The sequence below is a fragment of the Vidua chalybeata genome, chromosome 1 (genome assembly GCF_026979565.1).
Source record: "Vidua chalybeata isolate OUT-0048 chromosome 1, bVidCha1 merged haplotype, whole genome shotgun sequence".
In the NCBI taxonomy this organism is placed as follows: Eukaryota; Metazoa; Chordata; class Aves; order Passeriformes; family Viduidae; genus Vidua; species Vidua chalybeata.
In genome coordinates this window covers 104,539,886-104,567,821 of record NC_071530.1, presented here as the reverse complement: position 1 = coordinate 104,567,821, position 27,936 = coordinate 104,539,886, and the positions used below count along the sequence as shown (strand labels likewise).

The 27,936-nt window shown below is 37.6% G+C and overlaps 1 protein-coding gene across 2 annotated transcripts in view; it reads left to right on the top strand.

The window, feature by feature from the left end:
• Positions 1–1,414: 1,414 nt before the first annotated feature.
• SMCHD1 (structural maintenance of chromosomes flexible hinge domain containing 1) overlaps positions 1,415–27,936 on the top strand; it is a 66,644-nt gene continuing 40,122 nt past the window's right edge. Inside the window, exons 1-19 of one of the 2 annotated variants that reach the window (XM_053949504.1) lie at positions 1,415–1,688; positions 10,486–10,561; positions 11,007–11,168; positions 13,845–13,927; positions 14,033–14,163; positions 15,704–15,818; positions 15,971–16,090; positions 18,946–19,112; positions 21,294–21,387; positions 21,637–21,847; positions 22,659–22,776; positions 22,862–23,045; positions 23,559–23,756; positions 23,839–23,952; positions 24,396–24,502; positions 24,777–24,859; positions 25,013–25,126; positions 27,347–27,424; positions 27,500–27,619. In XM_053949504.1, the coding sequence (XP_053805479.1) occupies positions 1,509–1,688; positions 10,486–10,561; positions 11,007–11,168; positions 13,845–13,927; positions 14,033–14,163; positions 15,704–15,818; positions 15,971–16,090; positions 18,946–19,112; positions 21,294–21,387; positions 21,637–21,847; positions 22,659–22,776; positions 22,862–23,045; positions 23,559–23,756; positions 23,839–23,952; positions 24,396–24,502; positions 24,777–24,859; positions 25,013–25,126; positions 27,347–27,424; positions 27,500–27,619 (2,455 nt within the window). In that variant the 5' untranslated portion in view covers positions 1,415–1,508. Of the gene's footprint in view, positions 1,689–2,305; positions 2,398–10,485; positions 10,562–11,006; positions 11,169–13,844; positions 13,928–14,032; positions 14,164–15,703; positions 15,819–15,970; positions 16,091–18,945; positions 19,113–21,293; positions 21,388–21,636; positions 21,848–22,658; positions 22,777–22,861; positions 23,046–23,558; positions 23,757–23,838; positions 23,953–24,395; positions 24,503–24,776; positions 24,860–25,012; positions 25,127–27,346; positions 27,425–27,499; positions 27,620–27,936 lie in introns of those variants that run through there. The other variant, XM_053949511.1, reaches the window with a different exon arrangement.

The following is a 27,936-nucleotide window of genomic DNA, read 5'->3' as shown; positions in this document are numbered from 1 at the left end:
ACTTGGATGAAGGGACAGAGGCCTCCTCAGCAAGGTAACTGAAGACACAAAGCTGGGAGGAGTGGCTGATACCCCAGAGGGCTGTGTCGCCCTTCAGAAGGACCGCAACAGGGTGAAGAGATGGACAAACAACTTTCTGAAATTCAACCAAAGTATACACAGGTTCTGGCATGGGAAGAATAACTCCCTGCACCAGTACAAACTGGGAGTCAACCTGCTGGAAAGCAGCTCTGCAAAGAAGGATCTGGTGGTCCTGGTGGTAAACAAGCTGTCCATGAGCTAGCAGTGCTCTTGTGGCCAAGAAGGCAAATGGGATCCTGGGATTAGGAAGAGAGCATCACTAACAGGTCAAGGAAGGTGATCCTGCCCCTCTACTCAGCCCTAATGGGGCCACAATTGGTGTTCTATGTCCAGCTCTGGGCTCCTCAGTACAAGATATGGAGATCCTGCAGTGAATATAGTGGAGGGCAACAAAGACAATTAAGGGACTGGAGCACCTCTCTTACAAAGACAGGAAGAGAGATTTGGGCCTGTTCAGCCTCAGGACAAGACAAGTGAGAGATGATCCTATCAATGTGTGCACGTATGTAAAGAGGGGTGCCGAGAAGATGGAGCCAGGCCCTCCTCGATGGTTCTAAGCAGTAGGACGAGAGGCAATGGGCAGAAATGAATAAACAGGAAGCTCCACCTGAACATGAGGAAGAACTTTACTGTGTGGGTGACTGTGGACTGGAATAGATTGTCCAGAGAGGTTGTGGAGTCTCCACCACTGGAGACAGTCAAGAACCATCTGGGCACAATTCTTTGCTCTGGGATGGCCCTGTTTGAGCAGAGAATTGACCAGGTGACCGACTGTGGTCCCTTGCACCTTACCGTTTCTGTGATTATGCAAAACAACACCGTTGGGCCGCTTTGTTTTAAGGCAGGCGAACCGTGACTTCACAGCTCTGGTCCCTCCCCGGCCGGTGCCCGCGCTGCGCCGGGGACGCGCCTGCCAGTCCCGCTCTCGCTGCGGATCCCGAGCCACCGCCCGCACCGCGCGCAACGGCCGGCGGGCGGCGGCCGCGAGCGCACCACGCGTTCCCATGGCCCGGCCCGCCTGCGCTTTCTGCAGCGACGATCCCGACCCCGATCCCGATCCCGATCCCGATCCCGCCCCACCCGGCGGCGGAAGTGGCGCGATGCGGAGGGCGTTAACTCATTCCGAAGTCGCAGCGCCGAACCGGCGCTTTTGTTTCCAGGCTCTTCCCACCCGCCTGCCCAGCGCCCCCTCGCACCGCCCCGCACCGCCGGCAGCACAGCCGCCGCTGTCCCTGTCTTTCCCTCCCTCCCACCGTCTCCTTCCGGGCCTCCACGGCACCTCCTTCCTCGGCTTCCGGGCCGGCTCCACCTCCTCCTTCCCCGGCCGGGATGTATTTTGCCGGGCGGGGGCGCTGGCGGACCCGGCAGCAGGAGCTGTCGCTGCCGCCATCGCTGTGGGACGGTTTCAGTCTCCTCAGCTCCCCAACATGGCAGCAGCGGCGGGAGGCGGCCGCGCACCTCGCAGGCCGGCGATGCTGATCCCTCGCAGCAACGGGGACCGCACCGTGTTCCTCTTCGACCGGCGCCGGGAGCAGGCGGACCCGGACGAGAAAGTGCTCAGCTACGGCAAGAACAACTACCGCGCTTTCCGCAGCGCCGTCTGCCAGGTACGCGGCAGGGCTGGCGCGGCGGTGACGGTGTTCCACGAGTGAGGTTCTGTGCCTGCGGTGCTGGGGCTGGGGGGGCGGCCGGGGCGGGGCGGGGGTGTCACAGCCCGCTCGGGGGCCGCCGCTCTCGCCGCCTGCCCGCGAACTTTGTTGCCGGGACAGGTGGGCGGCCATGGAGGAGAGACCGCGGCCGCCCCGTCGCCGTCGCCTTTCTCCCCTACCCCGAGAGGCCGGTGCGGGGCGGCGGCGGGAGCAGCCCCTGGCGGCGGGCGGGAAGGCAGCGGGCGGCCCCCGTGCGCCCCCGCGCGGGGAGCGGCGGCGGAGGGCGCGGTGCCGCGCTCCGGAGGGCGTTCGTAGCTGACGCAGTGGTTGGTGTTCGGTCACAGCGCCGGCTCGGGGGTCTCAGCGATCTCTTCCAACCTCAGTGGTTCTGCGGCTCTGTTTCTGCTGTCCAAGGTGTTGGCGATGAGCGCCGTTTCCCGTCCGCAGCGGTGGCTGCCATTTAAATACCGTGTCTGGCGGCGCCTTTGCCCTGTCGTGTGTCCTTTCGGTTATTTTTCCCTGTCGTAACGCGAAAAGAAACTTACTCCGTCTTCACGGCTCGGTGGGGTGGAGATTGTTTTCCTCGTACGGGCTGTTTGCAGTAGTTTGCTGGCGCTGCCAGTAGGCATCGCCCGTTTCTGTCATGGTTTCGTTTTCTGAGCGAGTGGTGAATGCCATAAACCTGTTAGCTGCCTGCATGTTTTACCGTGTGAAATGCGCAGGAAAATCAGCTCTGAATTTCTGTACTAATTTAGTCTGATAAAAAATTAATTTTAGTTTCTTTATCCAGTATAATTTGCACTTAGTTTTCTAGCATGTAAATTCTATTTTTTATATATAGATGGGATATAATAAATACCTGTTTTACATTTGAACAAATGGAATTATTTCTGAATTTTATAAAAATTATCGATTATTTATGAACACTGTAAGTACTACCAAGTATCACTTTTATATGTAATCTAACTATAGCATGATTAAATATATAATTAATTATACGTGATAATAATTATATATAAGATACAGGCAAAATATTTATTGAGAAAAATAACAATAAGTAGTGTATAAATTGTTCTATGTCTGGACAGTGTATAATGTAATGGCTTCCTACTGTGATGGAAGCTTTGAGTTGTTAATATCAGCAGGGATAGCTGTCAGCTGTAATTGCCTCCTCCTTGCTGAGTTCTGTGTCCAAAATGGCATAGCTGTGATCCGGTAGGGGCACTGAATCTTAAGGTGGAGTCATCTTCCCTAGAAGTGTCCAAAAAAGGAGTAGAGGTGGCACTTTGTGATATGATGTGATAGAGAGTGTGTTGTTATTCAGTCGAGGTTGGACTTGGAAGTCTTTTCCAGCCTTTTTGATTCTGTGATTCTGTACTCATAAATGAAGGGGTTATGGAGTGTTAGCACATTCTTTTGCCCAATAAAGAAATGAATACATTACAGTGTAACATTCTGGGAAGCTAGGTGAGTTCACAACCTTCCAAGAGTTTGTATCTCCTATGAGTAATTTATGAGTGTTACATAATTTTCTCCAGGAATTGTCTTAATAGATACAACTGTTCCTAGCAGAGGAGTTGCAAGAATATTAAATATTTTCAGTAGTCGAGGCAACTATGTACATGATGAACCCTCCTTTCTCTTAGATTTTGTAATTAATCAATGGGCTGAGTTTAACACTAATTTACAATTTATTCTAGAACGGAGTCTGTCTTTTCTGGTTTTTTTTAACATATACTGTACACTTCAGTGACTTCATGTTTCCCTGCATCCTCATGGTTCTCAGTAGTTCACAGAGCTTTTGGCATATTCGCAATTTTATGAAGAAATAAGCCATCGTCACCAGCTGTGACAGATCTCGCATACAAACAGCTTTGGGGATGTTTTTACCTGAGAGATGTATTGATGTTTTGAAGTCAGTACCTTAATGCTGTTAGGCAGACTTCTCACATGGGTAGCAGAGCATTTGAGAAACCTGGTGCTGCAAAGCAGACCTTGTTGTGTTTGAATGTGGTGCCTGTGAAAGTAAAATTTTCAAGTATAGTTTCTTTAGTATGTTTAATATCACAAGCCTTATCACCAGTCCTGGTGGCTGTTTTGGGTGTTAAGGATAACGGGGTCTGTGCTCTTACAAACTTATGCAGCAAGAACCTTGTAGAGAAAAACCTTCTACAATAATGGGTTGACCATCAGTGAGTGCAGTCAGAGATGCCTCTGTCACTGCTAGTTTCAGTGTGATGACTCTTTGCACTTTGGAGCTTTCATCATCCGACATGTAGGACGTCTGACTCTGGAAGGATGCTGAGACAGGTGAATTGGCATGACCTATAAATGTTGGTATAGTGAAAACTGGACAGGCAGAGGGTTGGGATGTTTGCTATCTCATGTCTCCCACACCAACAATATACAAGTTCTAGGACTTCTGGAAAAACATTCTGGCATCTCAGTGCTCCGAGAGCTTTGTAAATTGTGTTTATCTGAGTGTTGTAGTCAACAGTTTCAATTTCTGGCATCTTGAAAGTTGCAACTAATTACTTTTAGGAGAAAGTGATGAATGGGTTCACTTTCCTGGCTTCGTGGTGCTGAAAACGCAGCAGGGAAGTGAGGAAAGCTCAGGAAGAACGATTCTTTTGTTAAGCGGATTTTGAGTTGGTTCAAACTAAGGTAAAGTGGAATGTTGTATTTACTTTAAGACAATTAAAGCTGTTAGGCACTGTCAGACTGCTTGATTGGGCAGATACCGAGTAAGCAGCAGTGTTGTTTCCACTGGTCTCCTGTCTGGTGGCTCAGCCTCAGTACAGGCTCAGCTTTCAAAGGACTTTGATTGGCAATTTGTCATGCAAATGAATGATGTGACTGTAGCAGCAAACGTGCTCCCACATGGTCATGGTGACAAGGATGCCAGAAATACTTAGAACATTGCTATGTATCACAAGATTCAGTAATAGAATAGGTTTTTGAGGTTTCTTAAAAGTTTTAAGTGTTTCTGTTAATCTCTTAGTTCTTAACTTCTTAACATCTTTTATTGATTACTTTTTGTAAATATTTAGAAGTATATCAACTGAACTTCTGAAAGTTGTGAAGCTTTTAAGTATGACAGAGGACAAGGATCTTCAAGTTCTGCAAATGTTATCCTCTGTAATTTGTTCTTTAGATGGAGATGGTGCTGTCAATAAGAGATGGTTGGAAAATATTTTAGACCGTTAGTGTTCATTGCTAGTTTTTGTCTGCAGATAGTCTCTAAAAACCATTTGACCAGAAGATACGAGCTCCTATGTATTTTTGTAATATATAAATTTTTGCTTTTAACTCCATGAAAGGCTTAGAAATAATTTCTACCTTTATTTTTAATTTCAGCTACTTTTCTAGAGACTTTTGGATTCCTCTTTCTGTTCGTGTCCAAAGATGTTATATATATAAGTTTGTGTTCTCACATTAGGGAAGTTCATTGGGATTATGATTAGAGATACCATCCTTGCCCTGCTACCATGAGTGATTAGTCCCAGGTCCTCACTAAGACATCCTCAGCAAGGTGTCATCATGTTGAGAACTGTCCTGACAGTGGATTGGAAAAGTTTATTTGATTAGCAGTCTTAGAAGGCACGTACAATTGTTCTCATTTACTTCCGGCAAGGTAGCCACTTAATCTTTTTATATTTTAGTTTTCATATTTGCTACTTCTATTAATTACCTTAATATTATATAGTTGTATGAATAATTGAGAGAGATGATACAAAAGACAGTTCTTGGCTTGAAAATCTGTGATTTGAGAATGAGCTAGTTTCCCTTGAATGTGTACTATCATTTCATCCATTTGTTGATGTAAGAGATTTCTCTCAATTTGGACTGATAAATCTTCATTAAGTAGACTAGTTAACTGATAAATGCATGTCTTTCAGATAATAATTTGGTAAATGACATGGGATATTCAGTTAATCAATGCAAAATTACAGAAGGCTGCAGGCTTCTCAGTGTGTGGATGTGGCTCTTAGCTTCATTTTTTTCAGATTCCTGGACAAGTTTTTGTAAAGGAGCTGCTGGATCAATTTGAAATACTGAAAAAGCTGTATTGCCTTTTGCCATGCTGGGTAGCTAAGTGTATAACTATGAAGAACAGCATTGAAAATGACATTATCAGATTTCTTTATGTTTAACTAACACAGTTCAGGTTCCCCTTTAGAGGTTTGCATTGGCAATACAGTTCTAGTAGTCAGAAAAAATACTTCTTGGCTGTGGAGGGTGACTCCATAGATGTTATGTCTCTGTTACCCCTTGGCTGCATCACCAAGCTCTGAGGCCGTTTATTCCCATTATTCTCATGTGCTGTCTGCTTGGTTGGATTGGTTACGGTAGGTGGATGCATAATTTTAAGGGTTCAGAAGTTGCATATTGTAGGGAACATCTGTTTGTGTTGGAAAGGTTTGGATTCCAAGGAGTTAAATGTCTTTTCTAAAGATATTGTAGTTTTGGCTTCACTGTTCTACCTTTGTCATGTTGGAGAGTGTTCTATTCCTTCAGTTTTAAAAGTCACCACCAGAAGGACCAGGGGAAGCAGGCCAATGACTCTGTCCTTACAGCATGTTATCTCTCCTCCACTTACCAGCTCAATCCTATTCATGTGACTGCAAGCTGTGGTGGTACACACACAAAATTAAATATTTGCTCTTTGAACAATTTTTCCAAGGCAGATAGTGAATCCAGAGGCAAAATCTATGATGACTTCATGCTGAGTGTTTTAGTTGGCTCAGTAGCCAGGTAAAACTTGCTGTGCGTGTGTAGATCAAGTAGCAGTAAAACTTTCTTTACATTTTGAGCTTTTGTGCTAATATGTGAAAGAGAAAAGAAACAGAAGCCTGTTTGAAGGAGTGTGAACTGCTGAGGAGTTATCTGTGGTTTGATGGGCTGTGTTTTGTTTTAAGGTTTGTCGGGTTTTCTTAGTTTATAAAGAAAACCTGTGACTGAAGCTGGTACATAAACTGAATCTTGCTTCTTGATTCAGATTTAAAGGTTAAAGATAGCACAGTTCATTCACACTTCCATGTGTCATACCTGTAAAGTGCTCTGCTGAAAGCTTCTTGGGCATATGGCATTGTCTCAAGCTCCTTTAGCATTAGATTAATCTCATGTCATAAACATCTACCAGCAAATTGAGAGCTTTAATTTATAAACTAAATAAATTAATTAATAATAATTATTAATAATTAATTATTAATTTTAAATTAATATTATAGATTAATAATTAATTTATAATGAAAAATAGCATAGGTGGTGCTCCAGACTGATTCTCCAGTTACAAGGACGGTATTTTTCTTGTTTGTACAGGCAGCTTTTTTGCTTCTGCATCATTCCATGCGTTTAAGGACTGATATCCTGCTGGGTGCAAAACAGGCTAAACTCAGGGGTTTTGTTTTTCTTTTGTGATCATCAATCACAAACTTCTGATGATTGATTGTGGGGGAAATTAATCACTTAGAGAAGTGATGCCTTCCCTTCCCCTTTTCCAAACTCATCTTCTGTCATACATCATTCTTTCCCCATTCCTAGTCTAATTTATCCTTGTTCTCCCAATGCACATCTCATGGTCAATCTCAATTCCTTTGGTTAGGTAACAGGTGGTGTGAGATGTCAGAGCATGTACAGGTCTTTATTCTGCTGCTCTCACTGTTTGTTTTCCTGCTAAGATGAATTGCCATAGGTCTCAGCTCCATGGGAGTATGAGGACAGAGAGAGGAAATTCTGTGCCCTGACATGGGTCCTCCATGGGCCTCAGAGCCTTTGGGACCCTCCCTGCTCTGGTGTGGAGAACATCCTTTCAATGGGTGTGTCCCTGGCAATGTCTCCTGAAGCATCTCCTCTGTTGCTTCTCATTTGTCTCTTCTATTTCTTCCCTGATAAGTTAGAGCAGAAGCACCATGTGCCCTGGTGGAAATTTGGGTGAGGAGTGAGTTGCTTTCATGGACTTGAGAGCTATCTGGAACTGGCTATGGCTATCTCAGGGCAATTGATTGTCTTTCTCACACAGGTCATCCCTACAGCTCTCAAACATCAAAGCCTGGCAGCGTACACTTAGCACGCTTCCAAGTGTGGTATAGCAACTAATTTGGTTTTCAGTCAACAGCTATGGTTGTTTTCCCAGAACATTAAAAATTCAATTTGTTGACATAATCTATACCTTGTAGGCTTTAGGTGTAATTTTTTCTCTTCTCTATGCAAATAACAGTTCATCTTTGTACCATTTTAACGCTTGCATTTCCATGTAGCAGTAATATGTAAGCAGCAGTTTAGGGATTCTTGCCTTTTCACATCTGCCTTTTCTAGCTTGTGGATTTATTTGAAGCTTGTCTGTTTTTTTTCTCCAACGTCTCTTCTTTTGTATACAAAAATATAAAAGCTTTCGCTTAGTTGTTTGAACATAGTATCCTCCAAACATGCTTTCACTGTAAATGTGCAGAGGCATTTCTGAGCGTAGTGATTGAACTCTTGAAGATTTTGATGACAATGCAAGCTTCATCATGGTTGTGTGTCTGGATTATCATAGAATAACTCACAGATTTATCATATGAATGTGCCTCTGGGTTGTGTCATGAATCTTGCCAAATTGAGTTGTGTGCATCTTCTGTACTTATTTGGAAAAGGGCACCATGCTGGGCTGAAGAAGACATGGCAGTTAAACCCGAACTCCTTACCAACAAAAGAAATCATTATATCTCTTGCATGCACAAATCTTACTGAGAAATTAAACATTTGACCAAACATTGTCTGTCAGAACTGAATGAAAATCACCAACTGTACAAGTAAATTGCCCAGTAGGTTCACTTTAATTCAGGAATGATCAGCAGTTTCTTGTTCTGGCAATCAGATCCACATCCGTGGCACAGCTGTGCAGCTGCATCACTGCTACCTGGTATAGTGGGAAGAGACAGGGACTAGGATAACCAAGAATGTAGGATAGAAGGAGGGAGGAAGTAAAACAAGTAAGTCTTATATAGAAGTGAAGCATTCAAACAGAGTAATCCCCAAAGTTTACAAAGGATATGGCCTGTTAAACCGTGTCATGGACAAGAAAAAACAGTAATCTGCAGTCCAGACTGCCAAACTTGGTCTGTGTACCTACCTAGTAGCTTGTGAAGTGGAGAGGACCTGCTGCCAGTGAACACTGAAATGCTGGGTTCACCCAGGAAATTAAAGCATAGGCTGCCAGGCTGTTAGGGTTAGTTTAGTTGAGGCTCTCCCGTGGAATGGGGGAGAGGACCAGAAGGACATGAGGCTGCCCCTGCTCTGTAGCAGGCTGCTGTCTTGTGCATGCACTAGCTGATCCTAACTTCTTGCTGCCTTAAAGTAAATACTTCACTCTTGGTAAGGGTGTGAGAGCAGAAGAGCCTTTGGGAGATTGAGAAAACTTGAGGAAGCTGTAGTTATAGCTGGAGGGAAAGATGCTTGTCTGTGCTTTCAAATGTAAAACTCTACGGTTACTCTGTATTAACCACTGACCTCGAATGACACAGTAGGATGTTAGCTTTCTAAAATCCATATATTTTAATGCTTACTTTCCTTGCTCTGAGCAATTTAATAGTTTTTCCTGTACAGATTTGCTATGTGGAAATTTATGTAATGTGAGAGGTAAAATTGAAGTGATCTGAATTCAGAAGAGTTAAAAAGTATTACTCCAGATTCTTAAGTCTGAATATCAGTCTCTGTGTCATCTGCATTTGTTTCACTTGCACCAAGTACTATGAGAAATTCAACATTTTTTCTAATTTTGCTGATGCGTAATAACTGTAACTTTAATGTGGTCACAGGGAGAAATTACCTGGAATATGGAAAGTAGGCTCTTAATGAAACCGTAAGTAGTGTTTAAAAATATTTTCATGAGTCTGAGTAATAGGGATGGAAAGAGAGACGTGGGAAATTATGAGGGCAAGCTGCTGCAGAGAATGCTAGAACTTCCTTCAGGAAAGAATCTGGCTAAAAGTGCATAAAGTACCTGTCGGAGTTGTCACTGCAAGACTGACTGGGTTGATGGAGTTTGAGACCAGGGTTGACTTTTACTTGAGTTTCAAAGACTGGAAAGGCAGGAGAAGGTACAGATATTTATTTTATTATTTTGAGAAAGAGATTAGTGTTGGATGTCAGGGTGCAGAAATGAAAGTAAAAGTAGAAGCATTTAAATGCATGTAAAAAGAAGGATAAAAAGTCTAAAGCTACAGTAAACACATTCAAAAGAAAGCATCAAAGTGGCAAAAATTATTTAGGTTCAGAAAAATAAACTTCAGTGTTTTAACAGTAAAGAATTTTTCTGAAAGAAATCTTTATTTTTTAGATGTATGATATAACTGAAGAACAAAGATTTTGATATCCAACGTTAAGAAATATTAGGTTGGTTTGGTGTCTCAAGAGTGCAGTTAAATATGGGACACCCTCTAGATCATAACTATTGCTGTTGTAGTTTCACAGTCTCGTTCCTCTGCCCTAAAGGGGTTTATCTATAAGACAGTTCTTCCTCCTTAAAATTCCTCTTGCTCACTAGAGCATATATTTATTTTATGCAGGTAAAAGAACAAACCACCCTAGTATGGACAGATTTCGCTGAATTGAGAAAACAAGTGGTCCTAAATTCAACTGTGTTCTAAGAGATTATGTGATTACTCATCAGTAGCTTGTGACAAAATAGACTGTGCCTTTTTTTGTTTTAAGGTATCTGAATAGTTTTTTGACTACTTAGTTATCATAACTAAATAACCTTCAATTTTTATAGGCATTTGGGATACCTTCTGATGAAACCTTTGTTATCACCACAACAAATAGGAAGGAAATTACAGAAGATAACTTCAGTAAGTATCTTAGATGGCAAAATAATTACAGTTATTTCTTATATTGATCATAAATGTCACATAACTGTTTGTGCTCTATGACATACAATAATTAACTGAAAGTACAAATCCTGTAATAGTTTGCCAAAAATTGCTAAAAAATTACTTTTACAAACATGTTTTTGATGAGTTCATATAATGACAGTTATACTAAGTATCTTCTGTCACAAAGTCTGTAAATGATAGGAAAAAAATGATATGTACATTGCTGTCACCTGAGAAAACTTGCATTATAAAGCTTGGAAATGTGAAAAGATATTAATTTAATTGTTGTTGTTAAATGCTGAACAGGTAATGCCTAGGACAAGACGCAGATTACCTGCAGCTAAGCCCGTTCTTGTTTTGAAAGCAGAAGTTGCCTGATGCAGTGCTCTTCAATGTGCATTATGTTTCATCTTCACTGCAGGCAACCTTGTTCACGATGGAGTTACTTTATATCTGCTACAGTCAGTTGATCAAATGTTGCTTTTGGCAACCAAGGAACGAATAGACTTTCTGCCCCACTACGACACGCTTGTTAAAAGTGGCATGTACGAGTACTATGCCAGCGAGGGCCAAAATCCTTTGCGTAAGTACCTGCAAAAGTAATCTTGTGTAAATGATGTTTATATGAATATAATGTGGTTGTGAGCAATTCAGCTTATAATTATAGCTGTTAAGGAAAAATAGTCTTAACTGTAAAAGAAAAATTAACCATATTCTTCATACAAATTTTTCTTTTAAAAAATACTAAAAGTAGCCACCTAAGAATCCAGATTTTTAGACGTACCTTCTCAAATACTTGTTCAAGAAGTTTGAGTATTTTAGAAGTAAAATAACTGAATAATCTTGTGCATGTCATTCAGATAGGTCAGCATTTGTGTTATCAGGTTTTTGTCTCCTGTACTAAACTGTAGGCTTTGTGTTTGAATTTCATGAACAGTTTTTGTGTGAGCTACTGTAGAATTTTGTGTGCCCTCCCATCTGGGGTGCTATAGGGCTTAACTTATGAAGAAGAGCAAGTGTTTCTTTAAAAAGATGCTGCTTTAATTAGTTTTTATCTAAGTGGTGCATGAAATATGTAACCAGCATTTTGTATTGTTTTATTGAAGAAATTACTTTCTGTTTATGGCTTCTTTGAAAATACTGTCTATGGCTGTGATTACCTTCTAAGTACAATGTTCTTCATAGGTACAGCAGTTTCAAAATTGCACAGAAAAAAAAGCAAAAAAAAATGAAGAATCGAGCATGATACCATTCCTGTTGTTTTAAAACAATATCAAAAATGTTTATAAATAGCAGCTGTTATTTTTAAGGACCAGTCTTTCCCCTTTCCTCTTTGTGCGCATCATTTGTTCCGTGCCCTAGCAAAGGCACTGTTTTGGTTCGGGTTTGGTGGTACTGTTGGGTCAGTGGTACATCTATCCCTGTGCACAGGAATTGCTGTGTAAGGCCACACAGAGTCAGCAATCCATGAGATCTGTGCTTTATTCCTGCCAGCAGCCATTAGTGGACCTGTTGCTTTCCAACACACAAAAACTGACTGGAAAGGCCAAGCTGGGCCTGGTGTGTAGTGACCACACCCTGGTGGAATTTGGTTAAATAGGCAAAGTAAAGTATTGTAAGGACTCTAAACCTTAGGAAAAGACCATTCAGTTGTTAAAGGGTGTGGTGCATGGGACACCGGGAAACACCCTTGGGGATAAAGAAGTAGAAGAGTGCTTACAGTTACTTAAATGACTTTTTAGAGCACAAGAACTATTGATTTCTATGTGGAAGAAATAGGGTGTAGAAGACAGGAGAATAGCATGGCTGAGTAAAGACCTGGTCAAACTAAAACAGGAAAGGGAATTGCATAGGTGGTGGAAGCACCTATGGGGAATGAATACTGAGATAATATAGGGATATTGCCTGAGAATGTACAGATGAGATCAGGAATGCTAAGGCACAGATGGAGCAAATTTGGCAAGGGATGTGAGGAGGAACAATAAGGGTTTTACATATACATTAGAAAAGGATGAAAAAAGAAGTTGCACCCTAAATAAATGAAATGCAAGGTGAGAAGGTCTTGTGGCAACTGACATGGAGAAGACTGAAGTACTAAACAATTTTTTGCCTAAGTTTTCACTGACAGCAAATTGCAGTTTTGAGCCTGCATAAGTATAATGCAGCTGATGATTCTTATATACAACATCTCTAAGGGCAGTGCCTAATCAGTTTTGAGTGTTGATGAAGGACTGTTGTTCTTTGATATGGAATAGTAAACATGGATCACATAACTGATGCTCAGCTAATCTGTTTGCAATGAATGAAGTTGCAAAAAAATGCAGAACTGTTTTTATATTTTGATAACAGCTTGAGGGAAAATGCCTAGTGCTTCAGTGTTGCTGTGTTCCACCAATACTCAAGGGTTTTCTTTTACATGTCTGAAGTGTGTGGCCAGTGTAAATTTCACTGTAGCATTCTAAAGAATTCTGCAAATTGCAGGAAATAAGGTTTACTTTTTAGAGACTGAATAGAAATGTCTGTTCACTAAGGCTGGTCAGTCAGATTGAATTTGATGTAATCAAATTAATTAATCAGAATTTGATGTATTTTTTTAAGATTAAATGCAATTTTCCAGTAAACTTAGGTAGTTTTACTTTAATTAGGTAAGTCCTCCAAGCGTTAATGGTTAGAAACAACAAATTTGTGCAAACAGTTTGCCTGACTATTTGTGCTGTGTATTGCCATGGATCTGACAAAAATTTGGTTGTATTTACCATTCACTGAAATCTTTCAACTGTTTCTACAATTTTCTTTATGTTTTTTATAATCAATTAACATTGTAGTTTTAGATGTTTCACAAAATTTCAATTCAGGTTTCTTCAGTTAATTAATTCTTCTTTCAATATTTTAACAAGTCAAAGTCCATTTTTAATTTACTTTTGACTCACATATGAATCATAAAAATTATTTTCTAATCGTGAAAGGGACAAATCTGTCTTTTGGTAAGGAGATGTTTATCGTTGTTCTTTCTAATAATTGTGATTTTACCATTAAGAGATGTGAGAGATTCAGTGATGAAACAAATTATAAAGTACATGTACAAAAGCTATTTTATTTTTTAAACAAGATGTTGTGTGATTTTGATTGTTCTGACAGGGCTTAAGTCTTATCTGTGTTTAGGTAATGTGTTATCCTAATTGCTTGGAAGAGAGAACTATAAGTGGGTATCTGTTTTCTGAGCACTAATAGGGTTTTTTTTTTTTTTCAATTTCTTTAGCATTTGCCCTTGCTGAATTGATTGACAATTCTCTGTCAGCTACATCTCAAAATACTGGTATTCGGAGTATACAGATAAAATTGGTAAGATAAAAATACTTTAACATTTTCAGACATAGTTTGCATTATCCTCTTTTTTCCTGTTGCTCCTTGTTGATTTGTGCTGTTTGTTTGTCTTTCCCCAAACAGTTGTTTGATGATTCCCAAGGAAAACCAGCTGTTGCTGTGATTGATAATGGAAGTGGAATGACTTCTAAACAGCTTAACAACTGGGCTGTATATAGATTGTCAAAGTTTACAAGACAAGGTGACTTTGAAAGGTTAGCAAGTTCTAAATATTTCTACAACAATTAGCAAGCTCTGCAAAGGTCCACAAAATATACTTTTAAGGCACAGCTGTATACCAACATTTAGCTAAACCCTGTCATTTTATGATTACAGAAATAGACCCATACTTTTTCTAAGTAGGCAATAGAGAAGTTTTATGACACAAAACTGCTCTTCTATTATTGTGACACACTGAATACTTTTTTGTTCTTGGGACCTTCTCTAAACTGTCTTTTGCTTGCCTGCATACAGTTATGGGCATCCTGTGTCCTGCAGGGGATTTTTGTACTGTGTTCATCTGTTACCTGAAAATCTTTCAGTAGTGCATTAAATGATGCATTCAATATCTGTTAAGCTACTGGAATAGCAGATAAACAGATACATGGTTTTAGTTCAAGTTTCTTTTTTTTTATTTAAATCTTAATTCTATATAATGTATTACAAATTATACCTGAAAATGTCTATTTTTTTGATGCAGTCTACACAAAATAAATGTTTTGCATTTAAAGAAGAAAGTGGAGGTTCTGTGGTGGGTTTTGCTACTTATATGAATTCACTTTATGGTTTTGAATCTGTTCTCAAGAGATGTTCCACCTGCACAGCCAGGCTTAATCTTGTTGTATAAAATTCCACAGAATTAGTTATGTACAGTTTTTGAGCTTCAGCCACATTTCAAATACCTTAAGCCTAGGATTGTAAACGTGAGGATGAGAATTACAGTCTCAGTCATAACTAATTTGTCATATAAGCAAGTAGTGTAAAAGGTAGTGGGAAGTGGTAATATAGCTAGGGGAAGTTATTTTGCATTTAAAGCATCTCCAGATAGAAAGTCAATGTCTTTTAAACATCTGGAAATAAATGCATAAAAAGTGATTCTGGGTCATTTGTAAAGAAATTCACTGCTTTTTGAAATTGCTGTAGGCGAATTTAGTAACAGAAACGTGTAGTATTCCTAAAATGCAGATTTAAACTGTGGATTGCTACCACTTACTGGGTAGTAATCCACACTTTACTACATCTCATCCATCTACACCTTATTTTCATTTGGGACTGCTGTGATTTAAAAATAAATGTTTTCCTAAACTAGATAAGTCTGTTAAATGTGACTTAAAAGACATGGAATTTCACTACTGATAGCATATGTTTTCTCTCCAAGTCTGCATTTAATAGTTGGTTGGCATTATTTCCCACTTTGACTTAAAAGTATTTTTATGAAAGGATGCTGTCGGAAAGATCAGACTTGCTTTGTAAGCCATTTTCATTTAATAAAATTAGGTTTGCGAGAAGGGGCAGAAATTTTTATAAGATGACTTAGGAAAATACTTACTCCGTCATCATCTTTTTAAAAAGAGTACATCAAGAATTTTAGGCACATATATTTTAATGTTGCAGTTTTAAAAGGTATAAAGTGGAGGATTTTTTAACAAAATGCCAGGAGGAAGAATTTAATAGATGCTTTAGATCAGAAGTATCTTTGGGTTTTTTAATTACTTTTGTCTTGAAAAAATTTATTAAAGACACTCTTATTCTCAGTGATCATTCAGGATATGTACGCCCTTTGCCAGTGCCTCGTAGTTTAAATAGTGATATCTCATATTTTGGAGTTGGAGGCAAGCAAGCAGTGTTCTTCGTGGGACAATGTGCCAGAGTAAGTCAATGTCAGACTTCAATTTTATTTTAGAACATTTGCACACAATCAGATTGTTACTTCCTTACTTTTAATAACAGCGTTAAAGTATTTTATGATGTTAATTTTAAGTCTTATTTTGATTTTAAATGCTCTTTCTTTAATAAAATCAGATGATAAGCAAACCTGCAGCATCTCAGGATGTTCATGAACTTGTCCTTTCTAAAGAGGATTTTGAAAAGAAGGAGAAAAACAAAGAAGCAATATATACTGGATTCATTCAAAACAGAAAGGTAAATAGCCTTAAGATTCTCACATTTATAATTGAAAGCCTTTCCCAGCTTAATGTGATTTAACTGTGTAATAGTCCTGTAATACTTACCTGGGGATATCTTCATCTTATTTAATCATTTGCACCCCGTAGTGTAAAAGGAAGTAACCAAGAACTTGAAGACACTAAAGACAATTTATGCCTTATTTTTGTGTGATGCTTTTTCCTCTTTTCAGTTAAGATTCAATGACAGAAATGCTTTACAGTTTTACATGTCAGGTTAAGAAAAATGCTTAAAAATACTTTTCTAAGCACAGCAAATTTTTTTGTTGAGTATGAAACAAAAATGAATTTTCTCTGAAGCAGTAAGGAATAAATTAAGGAACCAAATTGTACTTGTTTAGAAATATGTAAGACTAACCTGGGAGAAAATTCCAGCCAGACCAACAAAACCCATTGGTTTTATGAATATTCATAAATGTTGTAAAATAAATGAACTGTTTAGCTGAAAACTAAACTCAACAGTCCTGATGCTTTTCATGAAGAAAAAGAGCCTAAGTAAAAAAGTTGTAAGATAAGGAGGAAGACTAAGGAAAAGAACTGTTCTTTGGACATTTTTGGGCAAGGAGGGAGAGGCAAAGATGTAGTTAAGGGTACAGATGGGAGGAAAAATGGGTGGTGTGTGTGACAAGGTAGTCAGACCTTGAGCCCCTTTATTTGGTGGGTTATACCAGTGTTCTTGGTGTTTTGTATGGATGAGAAAGGAAAGGGTAAATAAAGTTTTTATCATGCCAATTCTGGGTCAGTGAGTTGTAACAAAAAATGAGTTGCCAGAGTTTTGTTTTTATTCTCTCTACAATATCAGACTCAAAAAATGGAAACTGAAAATAAAAGCAGACAAAATCTGCTTTGTTGTAAAGGGTACAAATGCATTCCCTCCCTGCTTGATATTAAAGAGAAAGGTTGGATGATATAAAGTAGAAGACAAACTGGCAGGCATAAGTTGGAGGAAAGTAGCTGAATGAGATGTATAGATACTACTAAAGAGTTCAAGAAGGTGGTGCAATGAACTGTTTGAAAAGTTTTTTGTAATAATATAAAACCAAAGTTAAATTGATGCTGTTAAAAATGCAAGTTCTATTTAGAGTTAAAAGATAACTTTTAACTATCCAAGAGGGAAGAGATGCTGTGAAAAGCAATAAAGGTGAAATGTGAAGGTAACAGAGGTTTCCCTAAAAGATTCCTAAAACTCAGGTTTAGGAATTTTTTTGCAAATGATTGAAATACCTAGGCCTGTTCATTATATTGGTGTGAAATAAAATGTGTGAATTCATCTCGCTAATGACTTGAAAAATGGTCTGCACTGCACATACGTCAGCAAGAGAATACTGTGGCAGAAGTAGAAATTGGAAATGGATTACTAGTGTGAGAAGAATAATTGAGCCTTTGAGCCATTCAATTAGTGAAGGAAGTTACTTTTGCAAAGAAATCAAGATGTAATTAATATGAAACAAAAGGGACTTTAGAACAAGGCCATAACACTGAAAAGAAGTGGCATTAATAGTATCCCTGCTGGTCATCTTTCCTTGATGGGTAATAGGCACTTGTCTCCACTGCAGTCACTTCCCTGGACCATTTAAAATTGCAAAGAAGTAAATAGTAATTTCCTAGTTGAGATAGATGCTAGGAATGTAGGGGAAGGTGCTATGGTAGTTTGTCATCTGTAGTGGGAAGGCAACCAAATAATTTGGGAGTGATATTTTGGAGGCTCTTTCAGTCTGTAAATTTCTTCCATGCTGTACAAAGTGGCGCTTGTTCAGCATCAGTGTGCAAGTTCTAGATTTGTCAGATCACATGGAGATGAGGACCAAGCAGCTCTGGCTTTTCGTTATTATCACCAATCCCATCACTAGCATAGAATAGTCCAGGCTATGCTGTGGGCAGAAAAAGAGACGTAGTCTTCTTTGATGAAAAGTCTCAAAAATGGTTTAATTATCCTCTTAGCTAAGGAGAGCTCTTTGATTCCCTGGGGAAAATAAGTCTTGCTAGAACACCCTAGATTAACTATTTCACCTAACTATGGTTAGGTAGAACATGTCTCCTTTCATGCCTTAGTTATGTGGGTTTGTCTGCTTTCCTGCAAAATAAGGCATGTAGCCGCATTTACTACAACATATCTTCTCAGTTGTAGCAATTGTTTGCATTCACTAGAAAGTTCTTAATCTTTGTTTTAAAAATAGTTTTTTTCTGGATGTACCAAATGTAAGGATTTTATCACTGGTCCAGTGTGAAGCATGACATCAACCTGTGTCTCTCTGCACTTTAAAAAACTGTCAAAAGAGCAAAGTGCATCCGTTCAAGAAAAGACAATCACTGGCTTCTGGAATCGGGAATCTCTCTTCCTCTTAGACTACTTGACATTTCATCTGGAATTTAGGATTCATCCTTTTTTCTTTTACAGCAAAAGTGTTTCTTCCACTTGAGTTTCTGCTATAGAAAACAGCCTATCCCTTTAAAAGCCAATATTTTTTTTTTTTAAAGAGGACTTAATGTCTTGCACACTTAATGCTTCCACTTGACAGATGAGAACATGGATATCACACAGTAGTACATTCAGCATGATTAAATGCATTTCTAGACTGCACACTTTAGGTGCTGTGATGAAAGTGAGTTGAAAATGAACTGGATTAATGATACCACATTCTCAGCTTGTTGACTTTAATTTGGAAACTTTTATTTTAAGCTTTAATCCTTTGTGATACTTAGCATCATGTGTTCTGTATTACTTTTCTGTTATGGTTTTAAACTCTTTCAAATTGATGGGAGTTCAGAAATTCAGTTTACATCCCTGCTCTTATTATTTTATTCTTTTTGTAGCCATCTGATTCTACTCACATCACAAGTGATGATGAAAGATTTCTTCATAATCTAATATTAGAAGAAAGGGATAAAGAGAGTTTCACAGCAGTTGTCATTACAGGTGTACAACCAGATCACATGCAGTACTTGAAAAACTACTTTCATCTTTGGACAAGGCAGCTGGCGTAAGTTGGTGATTTAAGAGTGGGCTACTAACAAAGTCAAATAATTACAAACTGCTTCCTTGTTGTACTTTGACATTGGCCTTATTCCTGTTAAGGCCATTGATACTACAATTAGCCTCCCTATCTAACCAATTTTACAGAAATGAACACAACTGAATGGGGCACCTCCAACCAAAGATGTGACTTGATGATTGATACATAATTATCCACTGTAATTTTTAGTAGCCTATTCAATTTAATGGTGTATTACTAATGTAAGAAGTTATTTGTCTAATTAGTAATAACTTCATCAGTTACTTTGCTCACAGCTGTGCTCCTAACCTTGGTATCTAGCTTTGTATTTACAGTTTTAGGGGATCTTTTGGTTGGTTGACTTTTTTAAACAACAATAAGAGAAAGTCCTGCTGCTTCCACCCAGTTTAAGAGGGAGAAGGATATATGACACTATCTGCTCTGTACTGTAATAATGTCATCAGTGCACCCGCAGAGCCTGGAGATACCTGTGGATAGGTTGGGCTTACCTGTTAAGATGATGGACCCATCTGTGAATATAAACTGAAATACAAAGTCATAGACCAATTTTGAAATCTGGCAAACTATAGAACTTTGTTTTCAAACTATGATTTTACTTTTGTGATACCTATAATCTGATAATAATAGGTGTACTTAGAAAGAAGATGAATATAAGAATTAGGTAGTACCTTACTATGTGAAATATCATTCAGTGTTGCACGTTAAAACTTGTTGCTGAAACCATTTTTAACCTCATGAAAATATAGGGTACATCTACCTGCAGAGAATAATTTAGTTCCCTATTAGCTTCCAGGTGCTCATCAAGTGAACACTCACACTTAAGTGTGTGTTAGTTCTTTCCAACCATCTCTTGAAGTGAAAGAACTGCCTCAGAGATGGAACCCAGGTGCAATTATTCAGATATATGCTCTGCTCTGTAGCTGTTACAGTAAACCCACTCATTTAGTCTTTCAGTGCTACACAATCCTGTGTCACTGTTTCAGCTGTAATGGCCCTTTTCCACTCAAATGCCTCCCCATTCCCTTCTGCCATGCCTTTTGCCACACATGCATGATACCAGTTTCATTCTGCTTTAATGTGCTGCTGCACAGCCCTCATTATTTTGGATGCTTTGAAGTGGAGATGAACCTCTAAAATAACAATGTCTTAAGGCCAGGAGACTGCCTTTTGAAATCTGGAAGAAATGCACACAAAATACTAAGCAATTTGGGCATACCATAAAATCCTGAGCAATAAGACCAGGAGGAGCTTTTTTCTGGGAAGCGAGATTTCTCTTTGGGGAATATTTAGTGCAGTGGAGGTCAAGAGCAAAGCAGCTATAAACTTGCAGGTGCATTTAACTTTAGTCATGCATTCAGTCCCCTTGACTAGTACAATCTCATTTTTCTCCTAACCATCCCCCAGAGGTTTAAGGATTCAGTCTTTGAAGTTGCAAGAACTCGCTAGGTTGCTGAAAAGTTGAAGTAAATGGAGTTAAGTTCTTCCGTTTTCTCAAATTGCATGTCTCTATGAAATTATTTAATCTATTTGACCATGTGGATTTTTTTAAATTTCGTAAATGAGGAAAAATGCCAATTAGAAAGCAATGTTTACAACTAAACAATTATTTCTATTATGCAGATCACATCCATGACTCCTACCTATATTCAAATTTGTGTAAATATTGTAAAGATAGTGGTTGTTTGTTACATATTTCTATTACTATTAGATGATTGATATAAAACTGGTATCAGAGACAAAGTGTGGAAAGATTTGTGGCTCTAGTTCTTTCTGATTTCCAGAGTGCAGAACAATTTACAGTAGTTTTTTTTAGTTTATCCTTTGATGTAAAGGATCTGTAGGCATGTAACAATTGTGGGTTTTTTCACTTACTAATTTTTTTCAAATTTATTTCCAATTATTTTACCCAAAAAATTGTCCTAATGTGATTGTGCATGACAGAGATGAGAGGAATGAAAAGGAGTCACTCCCTTTAGTAAATCTTTTGTACCAGATATATGTTGTCAAGGAGTTGATCTATAACAGTGCAACAAACCAGTTATATTTTAATAAAAAATACAAGCTTATTTAGACTTTAGAAATTGCACATTATAATTTTTTTTAAAATTTCACTTACTGGTTTGGTTTTTTTTCTGAAATGTATTTCAGACATATCTATCACTATTATATCCATGGACCAAAAGGAAATGAAACTAATGCTGTAACAAAAGAAATAAGCCCTTTCAACAACATCGATATTGAGGTAAGAGATTCTGTACATGTTAGTCAAAAGTCCTCTTTGATGGCACCTTATTTTGTATCATGCCTGTTTCTTTGTAATCATGCATTTTAAAATACAACATTCAAGATGTGTATGTAGTTTAATTTTTTGAAGTAATTCTGTTCAGCATTGCAGTGTAGGAACTAATTCCTTTGCTAACAGTCAGTCGTCAAAGTGCTTATTACTGTAAGTCTTTTGCTCTAAGGAAAATCGTGTTTTCCTTTTTTCCAGATTTCAATGTTTGAAAAGGGAAAAGTACCAAAGATTGTCAATCTGAGGGAGATCAAAGATGACATGCAGACGTTGTATATAAACACTGCAGCAGATAGTTTTGAGTTCAAGGCACATGTTGAAGAGGAAGGTATAGTTGAAGGCATCATCCGATACCATCCCTTCCTTTATGATAAAGAAACATACCCTGATGATCCATGTTTTCCATCAAGTAAGTGAAATGTTTTGCTGCTTGTCAGTCCTATCATAGACAGTCCTACTACTCTAAATATTTTAATGCAATAAAAACCTGAAGAACTTTAAGTTGAAATGCAAATTATTACCTGATTTAGGTCGTGACAGAACAGAAAGGTTCTCATTCTTTTGGATGAACAGATCCTGTGAATTGGCTGTTGTGGTAACTCATTCCTGTAAACTTGATCTTTGGCATAACACCATCTGATTTCAAATTATAAACTCTTATGGAATGTAATCCAGTTGAAACTTCACACTTTCTTGACTGCATCTTTGCTCCAACAAAGTAATAAAATATGAGCAGTTAGACTCAAGAGATTCTAGTATCGAAATACTGCAAAGGACAACATGTATTCTGAAGTCTTTAGTTTAAAATTTATTTTACTCAGTTGTGAGTTTTCAAATGCTAGGGGTTTTAAAATACTTTGTACCTTTTTTTTTTTTTGACAAAACAAATCTTGAGTTAATTGGGACAAAATTTCATGATACTAGAAGATCACTTGAAACTAAGGAAAAAGTAATACTTAAATTTTAAATTTTTGAATTTGATAATATTTAACTTCTGTTTAGGATTTTTCTTTGCCTTCCTTAGTTTTTCTGCTTGGCATTTTTAAAACAGGAAAAAAAATGTAATATTGTAATGAGCTTGATATTACGTGTATTGCACTGTGCTGAATGTAATAACAATAGTACTACTTCATTGAGATTGCCATGGGTTTTGATATTATATTCGTTTTTTAAGGAAATATATTCAAGGAGACTATCTTTCTTTTTTTTTTTTAATCAAGGATTAAATGATGATGATGACGATGACTGTTTTTTAGTAGAAAAAGGTGCCAGAGGAAAAAGGCCTATTTTTGAATGTTTTTGGAATGGAAGGTTAATACCATACACAACTGTGGAAGAGTAAGTGATGATGTGTTTGTACAGTCTCTTTCTATAATGTAAACCTCTCTATAAAAAAGGATTGTAATGACTTTCTCCTTTTAAGTTTTGACTGGTGCGCTCCTCCAAAGAAGAGAGGATTAGCACCAATTGAATGCTACAACAGAATTTCTGGTGCATTGTTTACCAATGATAAGTTCCAGGTCAGCACAAACAAACTCACTTTCATGGATCTGGAGCTGAAGCTAAAGGATAAGAATACTCTGTTCACAAGAATCTTCAATGGGCAGGTAATTACTGCATTCTGTTAAGTGTTTCTTCTTGGTGAAGTTCAGTGCATGTAATACAGAAGCCTTTGTTCACTGTTATTTGTTCATGTCTCTCTGATTTAGTGAGTAGTAAAGCTGAATCTTTAAATCTGGAAACTTAAGACTCAGTATTTTTCCTTTTATTTTCTTGAACGATTACTTTATTTAGTTGTTATTTGACAGTTTTTGTGGCGAGACCCTCTTCCTAAAGGAATATGGCTGCTGGGGGAAGCACTTCTTTTTGACTTGAAGTGTAGCTGTCCTAGAATTTTTTAAGGTTTTCAAACTGAAGAATCCTTTTTTTTTTTCTTTGTGTCTTTGTTTCTGTGTTTTTTTCTTTTTCTCTTCTGTTCTGTGTTTTTTTGTGTGTGTGTCTTTTGGCTTTTGGTTTGAGTACAGTATCTCTGTACTCTTAAAATTGTTCAGACTTCTGATGTGATCAGATTCAAATTTAACACATTGTTAATGTGTACTTATTTTGTAATCTCTTTATAGGAGCAGCGAATGAAAATTGACAGAGAATTTGCTCTGTGGCTCAAAGACTGTCATGAAAAATATGACAAACAGATAAAATTCACAGTCTTTAAAGGAATAACTGTACGTACTGATGTATCATCCAAAAGAATGCAGAGCCCTTGGACAATGTATGCTGCAATAGAGTGGGATGGAAAAACATACAAAACTGGACAACTGGTAAGTTAGTTGAACCCTATGAAAGGCAGGTACTGTGCATTTGATGCAGGAGTAATGTATTATTGGTGTCTTCTGCTTACAGGTGAAAACTACTAAGACTCATCCAATATTCTATGGAAGCATTGAGAAATTTTACTTGTATGGGGACCATGATGGGGATATATTTGCTACTGGAGGAGAGGTTCAAATTGCTTTGGTAAGAAGAAATACAGAAAGGATTCACGCAACTAACGTGGATGTTAAATCTTTAAACATATCTCTTGTCTGACCTGATTAAATTATTTTAAATAACAGTAAATACCTTTAATGTAATTTTTGACAATCAGCAGTCTAGAAATATTCAACTTCAGCTTTAATGTGAATATATTAAAATTATTATTCATTATGAACAGTCTGGTTTATTACGATTTGCGTATGAAATAAAGTACCACAGCATCAATAGTATATTGTGCATCCATTTGTAACCCTTGTGCTTTCAGTAAATTTTGAAACAATGTCTTGTAGTTTCACTAGGCAGTATTTGTTAGTATGTTGCATTCTGTCTGTGTTGACTTGTCTAGTCCCTTCACTGGGACGTCTTTCTCATCTAACATATTATAAAGTCTGGCCATTTATAACTGCACCAAATTTTTATTTCAGGAACCACAGGCATTGTATGGTGAAGTGAAAATTATTCCAATCTCAAAACTTGACAGAACAGTGTCTGACAAAGTTGTTAAAAAATACATAGAGGATGAAATGGCAAGGTAAGCACTAAGTAATAATTACATAATGGTGGAGTTCCTAATTACAGTTTTTGTATTTAATCAGGAATCAAACAAATTTCAGTTTTGTTCCCAAATGGGAAAAGCAGTCAGCTGTTGCAGCAGAAACAAAAAGAAATATAAACCAAAAAGAAATAGGTTGGGATTTGTTTTTTCTTTCCCTACCACAAAAACAACTTCATGTGTATTTAACTAAGATAAATTGCCATGTATTTTAACTTAATAAAAAAATGTTCACCTTTTTTTTTTTTATTAGACTTCCTGACAGATTATCAGTAACATGGCCTGAAGGAGATGAGTTATTACCAAATGAAACAAGATTTGCTGGTACACCAATAGGTATATTTTTTTTATTCCAAATACTAAAACCTTAAACGCCACTTTAAAAATACATCGTGCACCCTTGTTAAAAAGACAAGCATACAGAAATCTCTGATCACTTTTAATCCCCAACATATTTTAAAAGTCTGTCATTTTTCATTTTAAATTCAGGAGCATTAAGAATAGAAATTTTAAATAAGAAAGGAGAAGCAATGCAAAAACTTCCAGGTACAAGCCACGGAGGTTCAAAGAAACTTCTTGTTGAACTCAAGATTATTTTGCATTGTGAGTATTTCATTATATTTAATTGCATCTTCATTATTTTTTCAGTGCATAATGGATAATAAGGTAGTTCATTGTATAATATATGTATATATCTAAAATACATATTAGAATTTGATAAATGGATGTGGTAGTTAGACAATACTTCATCAGTGCATGTAGCATTTCAAAGCCACTTTTCATGAAATGACAATTGCCTCAGTACCATATATGTAATGTCTTAATGCTGTATTTTGATTACATCTTCTGTCCCAAGTAAGGAGGGCCTATCAATTCCAGCCTGTCTACTTAACATGCATCAGAACATGGGTAAAATGGATAATGTTTCTGTAATTAGCATAGCAATTTACATGAGCTGCATAAAAGTAGGGATCAGACTTGTTTAGTATCTAACATAAATTCACTTCAGAATTTTTTAAAAATCAAGTTTCTTTTGATTTACTGTTTTGTGGTTTCCATTTTGTGGGTGCTTCACTTGATGTTCTCACATTTCATTGTTAAGAATTGCATTCTGTCCAAGGCAGCTGAAATCACTCAAGTTTTGTTTGGAACACAGAATTAGAACACTAAATTCTCTGAAAACTCCAATTCTGCACATGTCAAATGTATCTGAAACTTGTAGAAACCTAAAATCTTCTTTCTTTCCATACACCGTAGGAAAATCCAATTCCTTTATCTGTTAGGAGTTGTAAAAATAGCTTTCTGAGCACTGAGGTTATTATAGTGATACATGTCAGGCAAACCAAATGGAAGTATCTACAGTTTAGTGTATGTGTCATGAGGCTACACATTGCATTTTAATGGCACTTGTTTATGGGAGCTGGCTTCTGTGCATGACCATTGTCCAGCATAGTGTGCTGGGGCATAAAGAGGTTGGAATTGAACAAAAGCTGTTCATTTAATATAGATTATCAAATTGTCTCCTATCGGCATGAGTGTCAAACCAGTGTTTTGCAGATTTAATAAGATACGGCATCCTGATGTCAGGAAGTATGAACTTGAGAGAGACCTGGTGTTTCTATTGTTCTGTTTTGTCTTGTTTGTCTAGGATCATTGAAAAATCTACCTCCTGACCCATTCATTGATGGAAATTTGTACTTTTAACTGTTTCTACTGCTTCCTGTGTTAGCTTTTTTCTCTACTCAGTTGAAGAATCAGTAGTGTAATCCTCATATTCTTCACCAGAACAATGAATAAGTCCTATGAGTGATGATTTGGGCATGGCACACCGGGCAAAACTCAAACCCCTGATTGTATAAATGAGAGAAATGCGATTACGCCCATACAGAAGCCAAGAGCAAATATAATGTACAAAAAGTTTCTCTTCTATTTTGAAAAGTGGAATACTTGGTGGACTATACTATGGGCTACCAAGAGACCTGAGCTATAAGAAACCTGATCTTGTACTGGGGAGTCTTATTTTACAAGCTTGGACTCAAAATTAGGGTTTGAATTAGGGTAAGAGAATGATCAAGTCTCATTGACAGCTCTTACTTTATCTTATGTATGCCATTTCGTGATAGAACATGGTCTTGAAACAGTTTTGCTTAGCTATAAAACAATTTGTATTTCTACTGCATTTCTTTTTATTCTGTGTAGTCTTATTACAGTCACATTCTATATTCTGAAGTGTGTTTTGGGGGAAAATAAAAAGTATCAATGCCTCTTGACACTTCCAACAATAAATCTTACTTCTGTATTTATCTTAGGTTATAGAAGCAGTCACTAAAACTGCCTCAGAGTTTCAGTATATTCTATTTTTGTATGTGTCTTAATTCTGCAGAGGTTTATAAAGACAGATAAAACAATTTGGAACAAAATTGTTCTTTTTTTCAGTCATATTTTCTGTCAACTGCACATTTTTATCATTGCTCCCATTTAAGCAATTTTGCTGCAGTCATTTGTCAGTTTAATCCATTGCCAGCATGGAACAGGGAACATACTTACAGGGAACATACAACCAAAGAGCTAATAAAATTCAACTTTACAAACCTGCTGCTTTCAGTGTAATGTGCCTAAGGCTAGCAAATTTTAACTAAAATGGTATTAGACAGAGAACTCATTTGTTTAGCTGTGATCAATGTGTTTAGTTGTAAAGCTGAATTGATGTTAGTTAGATCCAGAAGTGATAGTAATACTTAAGTTTTTCAAGCATTAGTATCACTTATTATTAAGAATTATGGTGTAAAATTTAAATACGTGAGCTAAGTGTTTGTTTTGCAGCACCTACTGAGAATAAAGAAATAATTTCCCATATCAGTCAGCATGGAGGCAAGTGGCCGTACTGGTTTAAAAAAATGGGTAAGTTGCATATTCAATATCTTCAGTTTAATTATAGTTTTTTTTCTTTCTAATTGTACTTTTATATCTGTTTAGAAAATCTTCAGAAACTTGGTAATTACTCCTTGAAACTGCAAGTAGTGTTGAATGAAAGTAATGCAGACACTTATGCCGGAAGGCCTCTGCCATCTAAAGTATTTAAATTTACTATTATAGGTAAGAATTCCCATATTTTTTCCTACTTTTAGTGTTTCTATTTGATTCATAGTATATCAAAATTTGTCATGTCCTAGTTGAGACGTGGTTTTAAGCACTGAAAAGTAGCATTTGCATGTCAAATTTGAAGCATTTCCAGGAAAAAATGGTTTTTTGTAATAGGTTTTGATCTCACATGTAATGTGTTGGCTCTATGGTAGGCAGTTTTACATAAAAAATAAAGTTCTGATGGAATCTAACGCCCTTGATGTGAACTTCCCCAAATGTACTTAAAAAAATAAGCTTCATTAGAATCACCCTTTTTCCTCATGCCATTG